The 18,355-nt window shown below is 35.0% G+C and overlaps 1 protein-coding gene, 1 long non-coding RNA gene and 1 other non-coding gene across 3 annotated transcripts; 2 read left to right on the top strand and 1 right to left on the bottom strand.

The window, feature by feature from the left end:
- Nucleotides 1-9,218: 9,218 nt before the first annotated feature.
- LOC109049171 lies at nucleotides 9,219-16,120 on the top strand. Its single transcript, XM_042716610.1, has 5 exons — nucleotides 9,219-9,499; nucleotides 13,647-14,617; nucleotides 14,931-15,256; nucleotides 15,626-15,766; nucleotides 15,919-16,120. The coding sequence occupies exons 1-5, from the start codon at nucleotides 9,441-9,443 to the stop codon at nucleotides 16,051-16,053; spliced, it is 1,632 nt and encodes a 543-aa protein (XP_042572544.1). The 5' UTR covers nucleotides 9,219-9,440; the 3' UTR covers nucleotides 16,054-16,120.
- Nucleotides 16,121-16,322: 202 nt separating this feature from the next.
- On the top strand, nucleotides 16,323-16,948 carry LOC122135862. Its single transcript, XR_006153707.1, has 2 exons — nucleotides 16,323-16,480; nucleotides 16,684-16,948. It is a non-coding gene; the product is annotated as an uncharacterized LOC122135862 (long non-coding RNA).
- Nucleotides 16,949-17,775: 827 nt separating this feature from the next.
- trnae-cuc lies at nucleotides 17,776-17,847 on the bottom strand. Its single transcript has one exon. It is a non-coding gene; the product is annotated as a tRNA-Glu (tRNA).
- Between the last annotated feature and the right edge of the window lie 508 nt (nucleotides 17,848-18,355).

Below are 18,355 nucleotides of genomic sequence, written 5' to 3' on the forward strand. Positions count from 1 at the left end.
TTCAAACGATTCAGTTCGATTTGGTGAACTGGTTCAAGAAGATCCGGTTACATCGAGTGATTCGTTCGCGAACCGTATGTGAGGTGAACGCGCTCATAACATACCCGGGAGAGTAGTCAATGCTGAATAAAGTAGTAGTTTTTGATATTCTTGGACCAAAATGTATTTCGATGCTTAAAAAAATTCTAACGGACCCTCTGATGTCACATGGACTACTTTGAAGATGTTTTTATTACCTTTCTGGACGTGACAGTATACCGTACATACATTCAATGGAGGGACAGAAAGCTGGACTAAATCTAAAAACATCTTATACTGCCGAAGATAGGAGGTGGGTTTGGAACGACATGAGGGTGAGTCATTAATGACATAATTTTAATATTTGGGTGAACTAACCCTTTAAGAATATAATTTTTGCAACAATATATTTTGGGATATAATGCATACCATTTATGATGTGTTACATGTGAACATATGTAACTCAATTTATATTAATGATACTATGTGAGCTGTGGAGGAGAAAAAAGTTTGTTGTTGGTTGTTTTGTTTTTTTTATCCTTCCCCAAATGACCCATAAAACACATTTGATGACCTGCTGCATTTGCACTAGTGATGGGAGAATTGAGACTTTTGAAACTTAGAACTGAAGCAATTGCTCTACAAAATGATTCACAGCTTCAAAGCGCTCACATACTGCACTCTGAGGAAAGCCATGTAAATGCTAAATGCCACAGAAAAATGTGTTCAGTGACATTTGCTGCAAAACAGCTGCAGGTGTTGTCAAGTCTATTAGTATTATCTTTAGCCTGTAATATTTAGTCTTGCATTCATTTGTTGCACTTAGACTTTGCATCAACAAGTATGCAACACTTTTAGAAAAAAAAAATTCCATGTCAAGTAACATTTTTAGAACAAACAAAACTGGCTCAGAGCATTTATTCTTTCAATTAAAGATAAATAAAACATTACTGTCACAAAAGTATAGTCCATAATACACACATTATATACAGTACATGAAAATTCATTTTAGAGAAAGCAAGAAGTTATATGGTCTTTTACTTGTCTTTTACAAGTTCTCTAAGCTTTGAAAAGCACATTCTGTGTTTCAGATGGCCATCATTATACATCCTGAATAGTGCTGAAATTAATACAACAATCATAGCGATGGACAGAATCAATGGAAAAATATCACAAGAATATAAAAGCTGATCGATTTCAGCCATGCACAGAAAATAGGCTATAACTAGAGGTAAATAACAAATCAGGATAGACACTAAAATATGAAAAATTATTCGAAATGCCTTTTTTTTCTGTTTGTTCTCAGTGGCTCTGCCTCTGTCAGTTTTGTGTTTGTCTTTCTTTGCCATTTCTAAATTTTTTCGATCACCAGGTCCTGAACGTTTCAAAGCACAAAGGACAGATACACAGCAAAATGAAATTATTATCACTGCAATGCAAAAAAACAAAAACATTGCATGATCTGGATAAAACTGTACTTCAATGAAAATGAGTCTCAAGCCTGTGGCCATGCCAATTAACCAAGCTGCTGTTGCCAATGCAATCCTGTACTGGTTGCCCTTGTATCTGAGGAATGTTACTGGGTGAATCACTGCCAGGTAATGTTCCATGCACATGAAGATCTGGAGCAGAGGTCTGAAAGTCCAGCAGAGACCAGTGAGAAAGAGAGCCAATTTATAGGCTGTTAAATAGAAATATTTGTTAATAATTAAGTTTATAAAGCAAAGAAAACAATAAAGCAGCTCCAGTACAGTGATGTTCAGTGGAAACACCAAGTTGTGTTTGATGTTCTCATGAAGAAATACCCAGAGAGACCAGCAATGGATCGGTGTTCCCACAATAAAGAATAATGTTGTAATGACAATTATGAAGAAAGAGCCAAAATGTCCCTGACAATCCTCATTGAACATGGAGGTTGAATTCTCTGTTTTCAAGGATAAATTGTACATGGTTGTTCAGAGCTAAGAAAAACAGAAATGAAGTTAGTCAGTTTCATTCATTGTGTGATTTGCAAAAGTATGTAAGCAAAGTTAGTTCAAATATACACAAAACACTTTTGTACAATAGGAAGACTGGACAGGAGAACTGATTTCTAGATAAAATCTTACAATTACTTAGCCTTTGTTAGTTAAGTGTAACTTAATTCAAAAGTTTACACATTAAAAGAATTGAAGGAATATCACACCTGGATTGATGAAACAGCATGCAAAATTAAAGAATTATTTAATTTGATCCCAGCAGTACCAAGCCACCAAAACTGCCTTTCATCCGTTCATTAGGAACTACAAATGTGCTTGTGCTCATACATATTGTGTTTGCATCAGTTTGTTCCTGTTGTCTTTTTTTGTATTCATATTTCATACATTAATATTTGTTTATGAATGCTGATATTTGCAACAGCATGACATGTGACCAAAGCTTGAAGATTTTTAAAAAGAAAATCATAATGTGCTATCATAAACATGGTTATTGTACACAGATATTTTTACAGTTCAGACAACTTTATAAATGTTTGTAAAAGGGCGATTATTAATAAGAAGAATTATTGTTTGCATAGGTTTCGCATTGTCACTTATCTTTATGTCATGTTAATTTACTTAAAAATGTCAAAACTGAAAACAGTATTATGAAATGCAAACAAGTCTTATTTGCCATATTTAAATATATGATAATAATTGTGTGCTATTATAAACATAGTTATTACACTTTAAAAGTTATGACTGGCTGTTGCGTCGTCCATCCTAGGAAAGGTTAATGTTGTACCGCATTTGTGGAACCTGTATTGAGAGTGCTATGGTACTGCGAGAAGTATAATAAAAAGTAGTCAAAAGTTATGACTGGCTGTTGCATCGTCCATCCTAGGAAAGGTTAATGTTGTACCTACTAAACGACAGAACACCTTTCATTAGCTAATATAATTTTATGAAGCTACGAAAATACTTTTGTGCACAAAGAAAACAAAAATAATGACTTTATTACACAATTCCTTCTTTTCCGTGTCAGTAAAAGAAGAAATTGTTGAAGTCGTTTTTTTTTTTTGGTTGAGTGGGGTCATGCGTCGTGGTACTCATGTGAACGCAGGGGAAGACTGACGATTAAAAGAAGAAATTGTTGAAGTCGTTTTTTTTTTTGGTTTTCTTTGCACACTACAAGTTTTCTTGTAGCATCATAAACTTTTGATTGAATCACTGATGTCACATGGACTATTTTAACTTAATTTGGGGCCTTGAATGTGTCAGTTCCGTTGCTGTCTATGCAAGGTCAGAAAGCTCGCGGATTTCATCAAAAATATCTTAATTTGTGTTCCGAAAATGAACGAAGGTCTGAACGACATGAGGATTTGTAATTAATTACAGAATTTTCACTTCGGGTAAACTATCCCTTTTAAGATCAAATGTGACAGGATTTACTTGACAGATGATGTGGAAGGGGCCAATGTATGTGAGACTTAATTTATTATAGGGAAGACAGAGTTTGATGCCCCTATTTAAGAGCCACACTTTTGCAGGTGGTGATGAGCTGCGTGCCAGACCCTCTTACTCTCCCGGAACCAGTAATCGACTGATGGAACATCTGCTGGTCCTCCGGCCCAAAGGAACAAGGGAAACTAGAAACTGAGTATGCACTGGAAAGTTGTGAGTCCAGTGGCAGGTTGGTGAAGGGAATTCTGAGTGTATACTTAGCCAAGGCTAAGATCTGGCTCCAGGAGTTCTGTAGCAGGCAATGGGAGAAGCTTGCCAGGTGCTAGATTGCATGAAATTTTGGACATGGTCCACTCGGAGCATCCTCTTATGATTATGAACCTTCTCACATCTCACATCCTGTGCCATTCTTGGCTACCAAAAGCAATATTGTTGCCGTGAGAGAGTCACATTGGGTGGAGTGAACAGATCTGATTAGCGGTGCGTTCTGGAAACATGTGATCGGGCTGACACCCCAGCGGAGAGGACTTGATTAGGTGTGTTGTCACTGTCTCCTGGTACCTGAGTTGTTGATTAAAGTATTCCGTGTTTGAATCATACTCTGATTCTCCAGTCCTATTCATTGTACACACCGTATACTGACAGAACTCAAGTTGTGGATGAATCAACAGAAAGCAAGGAAGTGTTGTTACTCTTTCATGGTAGTGGGTGTGGGACAGTTAAAGACATTGCAGAGGTGCACTTCTCTGCCTTGGGGAAGAGTTGAAATTCTTACAGGGGATGAAGGACTTATGAAATGTCATCCATACTTTCAGAAAACACAAATAAATACACAAATACGCAGAATTATACCAGTATGAAATAGTGAAGGCACTTCTGAAGCACCTCATGCATGAATTCTTGGAACACGGTGGGGTCATACGACATGACGCAGTACTTTGTAGGTGTTCCACTCATCCCCCTCAAGTATCCGGATGAGGTTGTAGGCACTTAAGAGTTCCAATTTGATCAAGATGGATGCACCACAAAGTTATTCTAGTACTGCTGGGACATGAGAAGTGGATAGTGGACAGTGAGCTTTTTAAGTGCTTGCTAGTCTATGGAAGGCCAAAGAAGCGTAACGCAGCAGGGGAAGTAATGTAAATAAGGTTAAATGTAAATACTTATCCGAGACTTTCTGTTAAGGGACAGAGAGTGGGTATATTTTGCCACAGGGCACTTGCTCACCCGGTATAAATTCAATGCTACAGTCCCATGGTCTCTGAGATGGTTATTGTTAGACTTGTTTTGGGCAGAAAATGTCACTGAAGTGGATACTGCTTTCAGGAATAGACAGAACGTTTCTCCAAAGGACTTTCAATATATGTGGAGTTGAGAGGGAGGACCTCGGAAGTAGGTGAGGTTGCTTGGGGAAGTTGAAGAAAGCAGTCAGGAAAGCAGTCGTAGCCCTGCTTCAGGACTTCACTGATGGATTCAGGAGATCATGGGATTGTGGTGAATGAGGCATGGGTGTCCTACAATGGTGCAAACTGTTTAGACTTTTCAAAAGGTACACCTTTTTACCTAAAGTGTCCATACTGGTACCTTAAATGTGCATATTAGTACATAAAGTGCACATATTAGTACCAAAAAGGTACAAAAGTGTACCTTTTGTACAGGCACTGACTCAGTGACAGCTTTTCCAACAAAAACTAGCTACATACTACAATATATGTGGAGTATTGTTAGCTAGATTACACAATATTACTATGCTTCCTTATCAGTAAATATTTGATTCCTTTTATGCAACAATTCACTAGCATAGCCTTCTATGCAACACAATGTATATATATAGTTCCCTATACAGCTGAAACAAAGTCACTTTTGGTGGCCTGTCACTGTTGGAATCAAATGAACCAATTTTGTAGCATATTTTGCATCCTTTTTCATTAATCCAGGTATGATATTTCTTTTAATAATTGTAATTGTAAAAATTACAATTAAATACAATTAAAGTTAAATTACACACAAACTCATTGTCAGGGATTCAGCCACGGTAACAAGGTCCCAATCACCAGTCTGTTAAACGTTACTGCCAATCAGAAGCATAGAAGCAAAATAATGTGACATTAAGCGTATAATAGCATTTGAGTCAAATTTGTATATATCTGCTAGAGATGCATTGATCAATTCTATGTGACTGATTGGTATGGATTGTAGTAATTTCCTTTAATATCTTTAAATATTTGCCATGTTTAATCACTATGTAGTAAGCTAATAATGAATACTTCAAACTTTTTTTGTTTTTTAAATGAAGAATCGAGACCTGCTCCAAGAGATGATAGCTATTGTCACCGATGAATCTTTCTTTGGAGATGATTCTTTTCAATGATCTGGTTCACGAATAACATTGAATGATTCATTTGTGAATTCGACCGCTCACTTTCCACTTTTTATTTACTGTTTTCAGTTGTTGTGAATTCATTCATCATACAACATATATATGTAAAGTATATATGTAATGCATATATGTAAATAAGGACAAACACTATGCTACTAAGTCCCATAATAGCAATTTTAATAATAATAGGCTATAATATGTAGCAAATGTTATGTATTTACTGTTTCTCCATAAACATACAGACATATTCATTAAGACATAGCTATGCTTATTGTCTAATAATGTAAAAGAAAAAGAAAAAAATCTCAAGCAGGTATTAAGTACACACATTGTACACTCTCAAAGACATTTTTTCTCAGTTTCTCCTATTTTCCTTTAATTTTTTCTCTAAGCATTTGTAAACACAGTTTATGTTTCAGGTGGCCTTCACTATACATCCTGACTAGTGGTGAAATGAATACAGTAATCCTAGTGATGGACAGAATGACTGGAAAAGCATCACATGCAAATGCTTGCTCACTGATATTATATTTGCGCATAAAATAAGCTACTACTAGAGGCAAATAACAAACCAGGATGGACCCTAAATTATGAGAGATGATTCTGAAGGCTTTCATTTTCTGCTGGTTCTCAACAGCTTTGTTTCTGTCAGTTTTTTTGTGTCTGTCTTTCTCCTTCATTTCTACATTATTTCGATCTCCTGGTCCTGGGCGCTTCAAAGCGCAAAGGACAGATGAACAGCAAAATGAAATTATTATCACCCCACTGCAAAAAAACCAAAAGAATACATGATCTGGGAAAAATTCTATTCGGATGAAAATGAGCCTCATGCTGTTGCCCACTGCAATTAGCCAAGCTGCTGTTGCCAGTGCAATCCTGTACTGGATGCCCTTGTATCTCAGGAATGTTACTGGGTGAATCACTGCCAGGTAACGTTCCATGCACATGAAGATCTGGAGCAGAGGCCTGACTGTCCAACAGAGACCAATGAGAAACATACAGAACTGAAAGTATGCTTCTGTGAGATACTTGATAGCAATTAAGTCTACAATGCAATGAATACTGAAAAGCAGTTCCAGTAGAGTGAGGTTTAGTGAAAACACCAAGTTGGGTTTGAGTTTCCCATGAAGAAATACCCAGAGAGACCAGCAATGGATTGGTGTTCCCACAAATAAAAATAATGCTGTAATGGTAATAACAGCAAAAGTTCCAAAATGTCCCTGACACACGGCATGCCACTTTAAAATCCCATCTAATGTCAATGTTAAATTGTTGCCTTGAAAGGTTGAATTACGCATGGTTGTAGAGCTGGGGAAAACAGAAATGAATGAGCCATTTAAATTCACTAAGTTTGCAGTATATGTGTTTGAATTATTGAAAAAAAACATACCTGGATTGAAGAAAGATAATTCTAAATACACTACAGAGTTGTTTTATTTGTTCCTCCCACCACTGATCAGCCACCGAAACGGCCTGCCTTTATTTCATCTGTACAGGGAACTATAAATGTCCCTGTGCTCACATATATTGTGTCTGCATAGGATTGTTCCTGTTTTTCCATTAATGTGTGCTCATGAATGTCCATATTTGCTGCATCATATCATTCAAGCAAATCTTGGTGCAATATTTGAATAGAAAATCATAGTGTGTTATCGTAAACATGGTTATCATACACTGACATTTTTACAGATTGTCTTTCATTAATCTTTTTTTTTTTCCAAAACGGCAAATGTTCTTTCAAATATTCATCATTATTCACATTTGTTCTAGTTTGAGAGTCAAATCATGATTTATACTTACTAAAGAAGAATGGGGTAAGGTGCACACTTTCCTGTATTTATCTATTTTATAGAGATGTAAATATTCTTCCAATGCAGCTTTGAAAATAATATAGTGACTTACAGTCCCAAGTGAGCAAGCCAAAGATGACATTAATAAAAAAATAAAAATAACTCCCTAAGATGTTTAAAATGATGCATTAGCAATAAATCTTGGGATGAACCAAGACCAAATCCCTCATTTTTGTTGCCAGATATTAAACAAATTCATATAAAAAATCTTCTATCCACATGCATGAACTAATGTTACTTGAAACAATTTTAAATTCAGGCACAATTATGAATTGCATATAAATTATATATTTTATTATTATTCAACATTTCTAACAGAGTAAGAATCCATGTACTATGCAAGTAGAGATAAGTGCATGTAGAAGACAGACGCAGCGGGGTTAATTCTACAACGGTGTAAATCTGGATGATGCCTATGTGGAATATGCCTATCAATTACTACTTTGCTATATTACAAAGAAGAACATATGACTTTAACTTCATACTGTTTAGATTCATGAATTAATGATTCTTGTACAAACCATACTTTTTGATTCTCTTCACTGAACAGGTTGTGTTTTGTGAACTCGACTGATCCAATTGCTATGAACAACTCAGTGACTCTATGATCCGGTCTTGAGTCCCAAGTTAACAAATTACTGAATCATAAAACTCAAAACTTATTTACTAACTTAATTCAAGATATAACAAAAAAAATTAAAAATAAAATATAAAAGTAGAAATTAAAAAATTTGAATATAATTAAAAACAAAGAAAAGTTCTTTTGTCAAAACAATTATGAAATGGTGCAATATTTGAATAGAACATCATGGTGCAGTAACATATATTTTGACGTTGACTATAAATTTATGGAAGTAGAATTGAAAATTGGCATTTATGGTGCTGTACGAAACTAAAACCTGGTTTCAGTCCATGAGCAGGGTTTCATAACCTCAGGCATAAGCCTCCTTCTAAATTACAAATGTGAAACGTACCATCACCTAGGGTTAAAAGCAGTGTTTAGAACGATGATAACCTAGTTTAAGCATAGCTTTCTGAGTTTTTTTCTCAATCTTTTGAGTAGGTACTTTGTGACTGTTATTTTGTTATTATAAGGTTGCTTCCCTGCCATTTAAAAGTCCTCCCGTGGCCTTATGGGGTAATAAAGTGTCTACTGGGTGTACACTTCAGAATCTTCTCAGATCTGGAAACTTACTGTTTCATGAATGATATGAATTCAGACATACTACTTCTTTCACATCATTGTATAACAGAGTCCAATGCTAAACAATGCATAAAACCTTTAAATCTATCCTGTGATCAAGTCATTCATGCTAACCACTTTTTTGAGCTTGACCCCTAAAAATACAGTGATGATCAATACCAATCATTTATAGTTAATACTGTGAAGTGTGTAAGAGAGTGTGTATGGTTGCAGAGGTGCTCCCAAAGCAGAGAGGAAAGCCTTGAGGGAAATGATAGGGGCTGGTGTTGGGAGGGCAAGCATGTGTGTGGGTCTGGGGGATGAAAACATGTGAGAAGAAAGAATGTGTTACAGTGTGTGTGTGTGTGTGTGTGTGTGTGTGTGTGTGTGTGTGTGTGTGTGTGTGTGTGTGTGACTGGAGTGAGGAGTAGGATAAAATTTACAGAGGAAGCTAAAAGACATTTTGCATTGGGAGTAAATAATCTGTGTGTGCTTCTTATAGTGTTCAAATTGTAGTTTTTGGTGTTCATCTGAAATGACAATCAGGAGGAACAGTTGAAGATTTTTGAAATCTTAAGTGATAAATAATGAAGAATTCACTCCAAAGAAAAAGAACCTCCAGCTCAACTATAACTGAAGCCAACATGTGAGTATATAAGGATTTAGTTAGAAGTGTCTTTGAATGAAGCTTTCAGCTTGGGTCGTATTGCTCAAAATAATCTCTAATTATTTTGAAATGGATAGTAAACATCTATTAACATTGAACTTTTTACATACTGCTATACATTTAAACACAGCCTTTTTCACATCTCTGTCCTGTCATAAAGCTTTCAATCAAAGTGGTTTTCAACTGGTTTTTAAGGGAGAGGCGTTTATTTTTATTGTTGACAGCTGATGCTGGCTCGCTGTTGTCATCACTCTGCTATGATGCTATATTATATTATTCAGGGCCACACTAACCTATAACGTTATCTTTTTTATTAATATTATTATTTTTACTTCAAGGTACAAATCCTTTGAAGACTTTGTATCTCACATTATGACTACATTTATCTCACAACTGCATTTTTTATTTCTTGTTATTGTGACTTTCTCATGCTCTTTTGACATTTTCTCTCATAATTACACATATTATATTTCTTACAATGTGACTTTATTTCTCATTAATTTAACCTATAACGTTATCTTTTTTATTAATATTATTATTTTTACTTCAAGGTACAAATCCTTTGCTAGTTTAAACAGTGAAAGGCAGATATATTTACAACAATATGAGGCATTATAATAGAGCTCGGCTTTATTACTTTCTAATTTAAGCTGAAAATAGGTGTTATGCTTCTGTATCAGTCCTGGGAGGTTTTGAAGAAACAAAACCTTAATTTTATAAGAAACCATGAGTCAAAAGTCACTAATCACAAGCATAGAAATGTATGACTGTGAACTGTTCTGGTGCCCTGAGAATAGTCTTGATGGATTCCATTTTTAGTATCCATTGTGAACTTCAACAAGACAAGTGTGTCAAGGTCTTGAATTTGTTCTCAAGTCAAAATCACAAGCATGTTTCTGTCCCTTGTTGCCCACAGACTGATAGTCTTCAGTTTTATCTCCAAATTACAACAAATTACTTCTAATTTTATCCAATAATTTGTATTCATTATATTATATTATATTATATTATATTATATTATATTATATTATATTATATTATATTATATTATATTATATTATATTATATTATATTATAGACTGATATTTGTCAAAAAATAGTGAAGATATTTAAGGAAATAATTGAACATGATAGAAAAAATAGTAATTTGATTGAGGTTGAGACATAATTTGAGCATGAGTCGATTATTTATTTAAAATTATATTTAAAACATGTATGTACACACATATAAATGAGATAAATGAGATTCCCCTTTTCTAGCCTTGTCCAGTATCTCATGGAGTACATAGCTCAAATTTACAAGCACAGACACAGAGGATATACTGATCTGGGTAATATCTTTGAGGACGTCATGTACCAGAGCGACAGGATTCCCCCCTCCTCCATATTTAGATGTAATAGAGACCTGAATTTTTCAGGCAAGGCTTGTGTAATTCAGTATGTTTGGCCTTCTCGAGGTGCTGGGTCATTAACATTTCTATGCGTTAACAGCATAGATACTTCTGGTCTCTTTCTAGAGTGTGCTAAAACTCTATATCCTATATAATAGAGCAGGGATATTGGGCTAAGTCATTCTATCATCACATTTATGTTTAGTTTTATGAAATGGGTTGCCCTTGACTGACCACCATGGACTGTTCCAGTGTTCCCACCTTCCAGGAATGAAGACAATATTATGAATATCTGAGTTGTAAATTGGATTAGCTTAATAACTTAGCACCATCTGCTGAGCAACATGTTGCAGTGTCTTCAGGCCATCATGCCATTCCTGCAATAAAAAAAGAGATCATGATATTTACATTACTTCCTTTGCTGTTAGTCCTTATGTGAGAGTTGATGAATGTGTGAATCTGCTAAATGTGTGTACATGAACATACTTCTGGGAGTGATCCTGCATCAGATGATCGTGTCTATAAATAAGATTTCTTAAATAGATGTGTGACCGATGAGTGAGACTGATAGAGTGAGAAGGCTCAGATGATTTCTTTAGGAAAGCAAGCTGGCGGTTGTTGATTCTCGTTACACTTGATATTTCAGTTACAGGCCAGCTGGGGCCAGAGATCACACTTAGGAACATACCGCTGTTCTATACTGTTGAAATGATACTGTAAAATGTTGCTCTCTAATATGCAGAGTGGGAGTCAATGGAATTTCTCTGACTGCTTTGAATTCAATTAAATTTGTCTTTACTGCCACCTACTTCCAAAATGTCCCCTAGGATATCTTTCTTATCTGTCCGACTCCGACACACTGTTCATTTGATATACCATAGAGTCTGCTTAGCTTCAACAGCAGCACCAAGGACAAACCGATCATTAGCCAGTATTTCATCAGTAAGTCAAATGTGACGAGTTGGCAAAATGTGCTTTGGTGCATTCTAACTGATTGTCTCATCTTAGATAACTAGCTGTGTCAACAACCCTCCTGACAGATGTGCTAAACAACATTAACTTTAACATTTAGTTTTATTCATTGGAATAAAGCACTGGCCACCAGACAGTACGCTCGATTTGGTCACTATCCAGCATTGGCAATACCCTTATAAAAAAAAGAAGTACACTTTAGCATACTTTTAAAATACTTGCACTCAATTGCATGTTATTTAAAATTCTATGAAAATGTTAAAAAAAAAAAAGATATTAAATGTAATTTTGCAGTTAAATGAAAAGATTTAATTTAAGAAATAAATTACAAAGTGCACTTTTTAAAGGTCTACTTAAGTGTTTTAAGAAACATACAGTTGTCAAGAAATTGTACACTTAAGTGGTCAGTAAACGTAAACATACTTTTAGGATTTGATGCAAGCAGGTGCACTTTTCCACAAAAAAACAAAACAAAAAAACACTGAAACATTTTTGAGATCTAACCATGTAACTTCTCCTAGTAAATCATCACTGTATGATTAAAAAAAAAAAAAAAAAAAAAAAAAAAAAAAAAAAAAAAAAATATATATATATATATATATATATATATATATATAATATATATATATATATATATATATATATATATATATATATTATATTATATTTTTACATGATATAAGAACTATAAATATTATATTTTGATAGGCTAATAGCCTTACTCTGCACTTTATGCATTCATTGTTTGAACTGTGAACATTCAGCAAATGTGTGCACTCTCTTGGACAGATTTTTGAATAATGGTTTTGCCAACCCTTCTTTAAAATATCAGTCTTTAATAGATGACCCAATATTCAAAAGTCTGTCCAGGAGAGCGCACATATGCTGGGGACCATGTGGTTGTGGCTGTGGAACTATGGCAGCTGTGTGGTACTTTACACTAGACAAATGTCTTTCACCTCTTGCTCATGTTACAAGGACATGCTGTCACAGTGTTTGAAAAACACCCTGCTGGCGTGTTATTAATTATATGTAATGAAGTGAGCACATGTCTGATGTTAAGCCTTCAGGAAGTTGACCTCTCTTGTTCTGTTGAGACTAGCTGAGCTTTCATTAAGCTTTAAGGAATTTGTTTATGCATATGTTCTACACCAGAGAACTATTTCACAGTTTATATTGTAAGCTTACTTGGGAGCAAATGTTGAGCCTCAATGAGAATTCATGGCTCAGTGAAAGGGAAAAACTTATCAACAAATGTTTTTTCCTTTGTCGTTTGAATAATGAGTAGACCGTAGAGTTAAAAAATCTAGTGATATCTATTATATCTATGTATCTATTCATAAATACATTAAGATTATTAATAAGATATCTTTATGTTTTTGGGAGCTGCACCACATGACATATTACACCCTAAGATAATCTTGCCTGGTCATAAAAAGGTAAAATTACTTGATATTTTAAGAGACTTTATTACTGACCTTGATACAAAGTGTCTGGTTCTGTGATTTATTTTTTCTTCTGTATGTTGGTCACACCATAGCACTTTAAATGCCAGACAAAGGTTTTTCAAATCTTAATAAGCAATCATAATAGATAATAAAAAAATAATAATAAACGATTATGGAAAATAATTTAATGTGGCTTTCTTTTCAGTAATTTCTAAATAAATAGATCCAGAAAACAAATATGCTGAATGAATATTGCTGAATGTACAAGTTTGAATGATTCAGATACTCTTGTTTTTCTATCTTTTCTCCCCACAGACTTTCACATGCTGCTCAAATCAATCCCAGGCCAGTGTGTTTGTCTCAGATGAGCAGTGTTTTCTCCAGTGTGCCACCACTTTTTGGAACAGCACAAGCTTTCCTGTTGAGACTAGCCCAACTTGAAGCTCAGCTAGTTTTGAACCTGATTAGTAATGTTGCATCTGGAAATAATAGAGGTTATGGGAACCCTTTTGTTCCTTTAAATCCCTTACAGCCTGTTGGCATTCAAAGATCCTCATTTTTGAGCATGTACCAGTGCCCAGGGGGGGTTAAAATCATGGATTCCACACCTCACATGGTTAGTCATCCTGCAACAACAGTGGCAGAAATTAATTCAGTCTTTGCCAATAAAGAGAGTGGTGCACTTGTGGCAAAAGAGATTATTCAGGAAAAAACACTAGGTCCCATCATGAATAATACAACATCTGAGGAAGCTCTTTTTACATCCAGTCCCAACCCTCTAGGCAAACATTTTGCCTTAAAACCACATGTGGACTGTTCCCAATACCAGTCGGTGACAGCCAAAGCAATGATACCCCCTGATAGACCACAGATTGAAGAAGCAGAGCCAAAGCAACAAACAATGCTGCAGTATCCAACAGAAAGTCTGATCAAAGCTTTAACCAGCCTTGGCCTTTCTCTTGAGGATCTAGAATTACTCAGTCACTGCCCAGACAACCAGTTAACAACAGAGAATCTCCCCTTCATTATACAAGACATTCAACAGCGCAAAGGAACAAATTACATAAAATATGGCCATGCTAGACAGATCTCATCTGATCCAGTGGAATCATCCAGAGAGTCATCATATACTCACGGGGAACAGAGGAATCTGAGGATTATAAATGGTGAATGGCAAGAATCCCATTCCCAGAGATCTCTCAGCCCTGAAAGATGTCGCCCATCTAAAGTCATTAATAAACACTTCTCGACCCAATCTAGAACACTAAGAACAAGCCATTCATCAGGTGAGTTATTATTACATATAAAACTAACGCATCGATAACAATGCAGCTACATCATCTAAAATGTGAATCTATCTATCTTTCTATCTATCTATCTATCTATCTATCTATCTATCTATCTGTTTGTCTGTCTTCCAAAACACTTGTCTAATGTGGGGTTGTGGGGTGTTTGTTTGTAGTATTTATTGTACATTTATTTCATTAGGTTTAATGCTGTCTCATTATTATAATTTTTTAAATAAATAAAATAATAATTGTTTTTGGACTAGAAATGTGCAGCTGTAACATTAGAAATCCCTGTTTCCCTTCCTTCCAGGAAGAGGATCAAATTCCTTCCTAAAGAGGCTGCAACATGGGCCTGCTGAGGACACCGGCTGGAGGCCTGGTTCAGTCTATTTCCCCCCTCGATCAAAACACAGCAGAAGGCACAGCTTTGTCTCTCTAGACTGTAATAAAGCAATACATTATACTACACAAAGACCCTTGTCCTCTCCACACAGATCCAACACTTACAACACCATAACAAAAGGTCATCAGCAGTCTTCATTTCCAGTCAAATCTGCAAAATCAGAAGTAACCACTGAATCCATCAACATTCAGATGCCAGTAACTAAGACAACTGCAAAAACATCAGCACAAACTGTAAGTTCTGGGAGGTGTAGGCCTACTAGAAATACTGATAGTTATTGATGTCAATAAGGTGAAAACAGAACGTCATGCCCTTAAAGCAAAACTCTTATAGAAGCTATTTTATAAAGGTTTTTTTATTCTCTAGTGTGAACTGTGATCACTACCACCATAATGATTGAAATACAACCATTAAACCATTAAAGTATCAGTTCAGTCTCAACATTGACCGACATTGTCCCATGATAACAAATGAACAAATGTGAAAGAGTGACCTCTGGTGGCCTGAGAGTTGCAATGTTTATGTTAGGAAACTTTACAAACTCTACTTTTTTAACAAAGCATTTCACTTTTTTTTCTTATTGTTCCCTTGTTTTCCAACAGAAGGGTGTGATTCGTGTGTCTGGAATCCCTCTTCATTACTCTCAGAGTGAACTCATCAAAATGGCATCGCCGTTTGGTCAATCTGTTGAGGTTTTAATGGCAACTGAGGTTTACACAACAACCTGTCTAGAATGGAAGAAGGTATGTGTCATTTTAGGATGTATGTTGCACTTGTTTATTTTAAAACAATAGAACAATAATTACTTTTTTTCTAAAATAATTTCCAGTAAAATACAGCACTTCTATATCAGTGTGTGTGTGTGTGTGTGTGTGTGTGTGTGTGTGTGTTTCAGGCTTTACTGATGTTTCCAACTGAATTCTCGGCCGAGGAGATGGTGAAAGTTTACTCTGCTATCCCAGTTCACATGAGACAGCAAAGTTTGGAACTGGTGTCCCAAACTGTTGACTTTAGTTCACCTGTGAGTTGACACACTAATGGATAAATGGAAACAGTTTCATAATTAATATTTTCTTGCGTAATTACTTTTTTGTTTTACTTCAGTACTGAGTTTAATGGATACTTTTATATACTCAATTCAATGTATAATTCTACTTCAGGTTCAACATTTTCAAACTCAAGTATCACCATCATTGTAAAAATTTCAAATTAAAACTTAAGAACAATAAAAAAATTTTTTTAAAAATAATCCATTCTACAATTTGCTGGTTGTATGTAATAAAAATAATCTATTCTTGAACAAGTCCCGCTGTCTTTTATAGGGGCTGCTGACACCTTTGGACCATTTGCTGGTTGTATGTAATGTTCCCAATCAGCCCAGTGCTGCTACAGGAGTGCTACGGCTGCTAAAGCCTTTTGGACAAGTTTTCAGAGCTCTTGTACTTCATGGAAACAAGGTAGACCAATAAAAAATTTAACAGCATATATATAAATATAGAAAGACTCAAATGCATTTGGTTGTTTGAAAAATATGTGAAAACATTTGAGAGTTTGACTTTATTTCAGTCTACAGTATGTTTTCTCAGCTTTTACCTATATTTGACTATTTGAGTCTAAACTATCAGTGAACAGATATATTTTTGTTTGTCTTCATAACTAGGTGGATGTTGATCAGTGCCTTGGGAACAATAGCAGCATGCAGATGGTTTTAGAGATGGAATCCGCTTCTGTTGCTTTATCTGTATATGAGTGGTCTCAAAAAATTCCTTGTGTTTATCACAACCATCATCTGTCTTTCCTCAGAGGATGCCATGTACAGAAAAACACATCTGAGGTCCATTCAGCCTAATATCCTCACAGTTTTATCCCCTTAAATATTGTATATTTTCATTATCTTTGTAATAAAATACAATGAAACTAGGTCATAAGAAGTATTATTGTTTGTCTTTCTCCTTTTATAAAATTATATATTTATTGAGCAGCAAAAGTTAACGATTAAAAATAATAAATATAAACTACAATCACTACAATACTCTTGGTAATGGAAATCCTGAAAATATCAGGGAATTTAAAAGTCTGGAATATTTAGTTAGGCTATACCAAAGTCCCTTTAAGCTATTTTATATTATATTTTAAGATAAGGTATTCTATAGTCTTTGGCTATACTTAAATCGAGTAATAACAATTAACTTGAAAAGTCATGGAAAGGTCATTTGGAATGCATGGGTCAAAACTGATTCAATTTCAGCTCAACAGATGTTCTGAAAATCAAACACAATACATAAAATTATAAAACATTTAATTTAATTTAAATCTTACTCATTCAGCAAACACAACAATTAACCTAAAAATCCCATAAAAAAAAAAATCACCCAAAAATGAAGAATTCTTTCATCATTTGTGACCCTGGTCCACAAAACCACCTGGTCCACAAAACCAGTTATAAATTAGCAAAGGTTTATTTGATGTAGCAACATAAGTTATAAATCTAAGTTAAAAAAAAAATACTAAAAAAAATGACTCTAATTAATTTAAAAAACTAAATCTAAAATAAAAAAAAAAAATTAATCACATGACTGGCCAAAGTTCCAAACCTGTTGAAAACGAAAGAAAATATATTGTTTGACTGTAAAAAATCACTCATCCTAGCTGTTCCAAACCTGTTGAAAACGAAAGAAAATATATTGTTTGACTGGTTATTTTCGATTACACGTAAAGAACAGAGCAAGCAATCTAACATCAAAAGTAATCGTTCCCTGACCGGGAATCGAACCCGGGCCGCGGCGGTGAGAGCGCCGAATCCTAACCACTAGACCACCAGGGAGCGCTGAGCTAATACAGATGAATATAGCAGTAGACAAATCACGACTCAAAATTCAAAATTACATTAATGTTGCTAATTTAACCATGCAACCTGTGACGTAGCATTTTGCTGTTTATCATGTAATCATACTTTTTTGTTTCACATATTGTAATTAGTAGTCAATATATAGTAGATCTACAGCTTGTGGAGTAAGTTATTCAGCAGGGAGTCCTTGTTCTTTACCTAAAATGCTGTAAATGAGTGTCTTTGTACTCTTTTTTTTAACCACTTAGGTTGTTCTATATTAAACATTTGAGTGTGTTATATTAGATCCAAATCTGGGTTAATGACACCTCATGAAGCTTTATGCAAACTATGTCAGCGCATCTGTCCAAATAAAACAAGCATGTTCTTACATTTGATTTTTTGTCAGCGCTTGTGCATTGATGCTCTAATTTTCCTATCCAAGCCACCTTCAAGTACAGGCAAAGAGATGTGTTTTGGCGTAAAACCAAGTATTTTTCTACTG

The sequence above is a fragment of the Cyprinus carpio genome, chromosome B1, assembly GCF_018340385.1.
Source record: "Cyprinus carpio isolate SPL01 chromosome B1, ASM1834038v1, whole genome shotgun sequence".
Taxonomy (NCBI): domain Eukaryota; kingdom Metazoa; phylum Chordata; class Actinopteri; order Cypriniformes; family Cyprinidae; genus Cyprinus; species Cyprinus carpio.

What these genes read in the sequence shown, in the direction of transcription:
- LOC109049171 (XM_042716610.1), top strand. Translation starts at nt 9,441, where the DNA reads ATGAAGAATTCACTCCAAAGAAAAAGAACCTCCAGCTCAACTATAACT. An exon ending in AAGAACAAGCCATTCATCAG is followed by an intron (nt 14,618 to 14,930) that starts GTGAGTTATTAT and finishes CCTTCCTTCCAG; the next exon opens with GAAGAGGATCAAATTCCTTC. An exon ending in CAAAAACATCAGCACAAACT is followed by an intron (nt 15,257 to 15,625) that starts GTAAGTTCTGGG and finishes GTTTTCCAACAG; the next exon opens with AAGGGTGTGATTCGTGTGTC.